This window comes from Protobothrops mucrosquamatus, unplaced genomic scaffold (genome assembly GCF_001527695.2).
Source record: "Protobothrops mucrosquamatus isolate PMUCROS unplaced genomic scaffold, P.Mucros_1.0 scaffold14875, whole genome shotgun sequence".
NCBI classification, from domain to species: domain Eukaryota; kingdom Metazoa; phylum Chordata; class Lepidosauria; order Squamata; family Viperidae; genus Protobothrops; species Protobothrops mucrosquamatus.
The window spans coordinates 3,214-6,082 of NW_015400644.1; the positions used below are offsets into that span (position 1 = coordinate 3,214).

The 2,869-nt window shown below is 44.5% G+C and overlaps 1 protein-coding gene across 1 annotated transcript; it reads right to left on the bottom strand.

Moving 5' to 3' along the window:
- Positions 1 to 577: 577 nt before the first annotated feature.
- LOC114923797 (inositol 1,4,5-trisphosphate receptor type 2-like) lies at positions 578 to 2,470 on the bottom strand (the record flags this gene model as incomplete). The annotated part of the gene is made up of 3 exons (XM_029287135.1): positions 578 to 739; positions 1,813 to 1,954; positions 2,310 to 2,470. Coding segments are annotated over 3 exons (465 nt in total), but the record flags the coding sequence as incomplete, so codon positions are not given.
- Between the last annotated feature and the right edge of the window lie 399 nt (positions 2,471 to 2,869).

Genomic DNA, 2,869 nt, shown 5'->3' on the forward strand with positions numbered 1-2,869 from the left:
AAACCCTACTCCCCTAGCATTGATGATGCTACCAAGCTCAGAGAACACCAAGGATCCCACAATCCTCGTCCTTCTCCTCCTCCTCTTCTCCTCCTCTCCATAAGCCCTACTCCCTTCTAGCACTAATGATGCTACCAAGTTGGGGTAATGAAACCCCAACTTGGGGTTGTCATCCTCCTCTTTCTCCTTCCTCTCCTCCTCCTCTTCCTTCCTCTCCTACTCTTCCTCCTCCTCCTCTCCATAAGCCCTACTCCCCTAGCATTGATGATGCTACCAAGTTGGGGTAATGAAACGTCTGCAAGAAACCCATCAAGCTCAGAGAACACCAAGGATCCCATAGTCGTCGTCGTCGTCGTCGTCGTCGTCCTCCTCCTCCTCCTCCTCCTCCTCCTCCTCCTCCTCCTCCTCCTCCTCCTCCTCCTCTCCATAAGCCCTACTCCCTTCTAGCACTGATGATGTGACCTAGTTGGGTAATGAAATGTCCGCAAGAAAACAACCAAGCTCGGACAGCATCCAGGACCCCACATTTCAACCCTGAGCTACGAATCTTCTCTTCTGTTGTTAGGAAAAGACCCACCTGGTTTTTTCTGTAGTCCTGTTGAGAATGACGAAGGATTCTGTAGCAAAGTCTAAGCATGTATTTGTATGGGGCGTATCTCTGGTCTCCCAAGTCTTCCAATCTCAACATGGCTCCCTCGCCAGCTTTCTCTTTAAACGGGGTTTTCAGTATTCCAAAAATCTGTTTCCAAACACAGTGACAGATAGACAAAATACACAACAAGTTATGCTACTGATGAAAGCAGATAAAAGATCTTCTGGTAAGCATTCATAAAGAAAGACAGCTCTTTACCACCACTACGAACAAACTGTCCTCAGGTTATAACCGTAAGTGAGTCTGTAATTGCTGTCATAAGTCATGAGCGTCATAAAGCAGGTCCCACAAACCTGATTTTATGACCTTCTTTTGCGGCGGATGTTAAGCATGTATGGAGGTTGTTAAAGTGAATATTGGGTGGGTTTTGTTGGAAATTGCAAGTAAATGATTGTTTCTGGTAAAAACATCATACTGTAGTTCAATTTCCTCAAAACACATTTCTCCAGTCTAGAGCCCCATTGATGTGCTAATACAGACATGTCAAACACAAGGCCCGGGGGCCAGATGCGGCCCGCAAAGTGGTTTCATGTGACCCACGAAGCCATCCTGGAAACAGTGAGGGAACGGCCCCCGCTGCCTTGGCCCTGGCCAGGCCGGCTGGGAGCCAATGTACAATTTTGTGGTGGCCATCTATGCTGAAATGCATTCAGTCTTAGCTCCACAAGGCCATCTAGAAAAAACGAGGAATCAGCCCCTGCCATGTCGGTCCCACCCCCTGGGTGCATGCTGGGGAGGTGTCACCCTTTGTGAGGAATGAAGAAATGGACCATGCCTTGGCGCTTGTCCCAGTCCCACCCCCTTCTGCCAGAGACCCTCGGATCTGTCCCACTCCTGCCCAGGCCCCCACAGGCACCCTTGACGCGAACGATGTAGAGCTGGCCATGCCCACCCAGTAGGCCACACCCACTCCATCCACGCCCACCCAGTAGGCCGCCCCCCCAAGGGCAACCGCAATGCTGATGCGGCCCTCAATGAAATTGAGTTTGATACCCCTGTGCTAATACAACACTCAGAGTTTCTAACTCATGTCACAACAGGTTGCAATTATTATTTTTTTTAAAAAAATGCCATCCCTTAATATTGTGGGCACCACCAAGGAAAGGATTATACGGCATCTCTCCACTTCATTTTGGAGACTCCATTGGTCAGCCACCTACCTGTTCCAATATATTTTGTTCCCTCATTAATTTCTGCCTCTCTCGATTGGGTTTAATCACCACCACGTCCAAAACCTCTTGGCCGTTGTTCTGCACATCCGCCACAAAGAAAATGAGATCTTCCAAGAGCTTCGTGACAAACCTAAGATAAGTTTGAGACAAGGATAGGATCTTGAACAACAATAAAGAAGGTTCATTTCCACGTCAGTTCAACCTCCCCTAAATTCCACACCGTCGAATGACGACAGATCTCAACACAGCTGATCGTTACAAAACATCTGGACTCAAATCTGAAGTCTTTTTTCATCTCCAACCCCTCTCCAATCCACATTTAGTTCCCTAACCCAGATTAAAACTAGCCAGATGTTGCCAGCTAGGGTGGTTATACAGAACTGTTATTCTAAAAAAAACCCACATAATAATGCAATTATTTCCTTATAATCACAGTACATTCCATCAGGAAACACTGAATAGAAAAGGAAAGAGAGATCACTCGCCTCCTTTCATTTTGAGTTACCGAGCCGTTCTCCAAATTTTTGACCATCGATGCTAAAACCTTGTTGGCATCATTTGCAAAGTCCAAGTCTCTGACCTCCGACAGAGGAACAGACACGATGGCAAAGGCTTCTTTGTCTTCTTTTGTCTGGCAGGTTCCAATCTATGGATCGGGAGGAAAAAGCAATAAATCAACCTATCTATCAATTTGTCTTTTACCATCCATCATCTATCTATCTATCTATCATTATCTATAATCTATCATCAATATATCTGTAATCGATTATCTATTTATCATCTATCATCTATCTATTTATCATCTATCAATCAATCATCTATCATCTATATCATCTACTATCAATCATCTATCTATCTATCTATCTATCTATCTATCTATCTATCTATCTATCATCTATCAACTATCTACCCATCATCAATCTATCTCTCTATCTATCTCTCTATTTCTCTAACCATGCATCCATCATCTATCTTTATCTATCATCTATCATCTATTTATCTTGTATCTGTAATCTATCAATAATCTATCATGTATGGATCTATA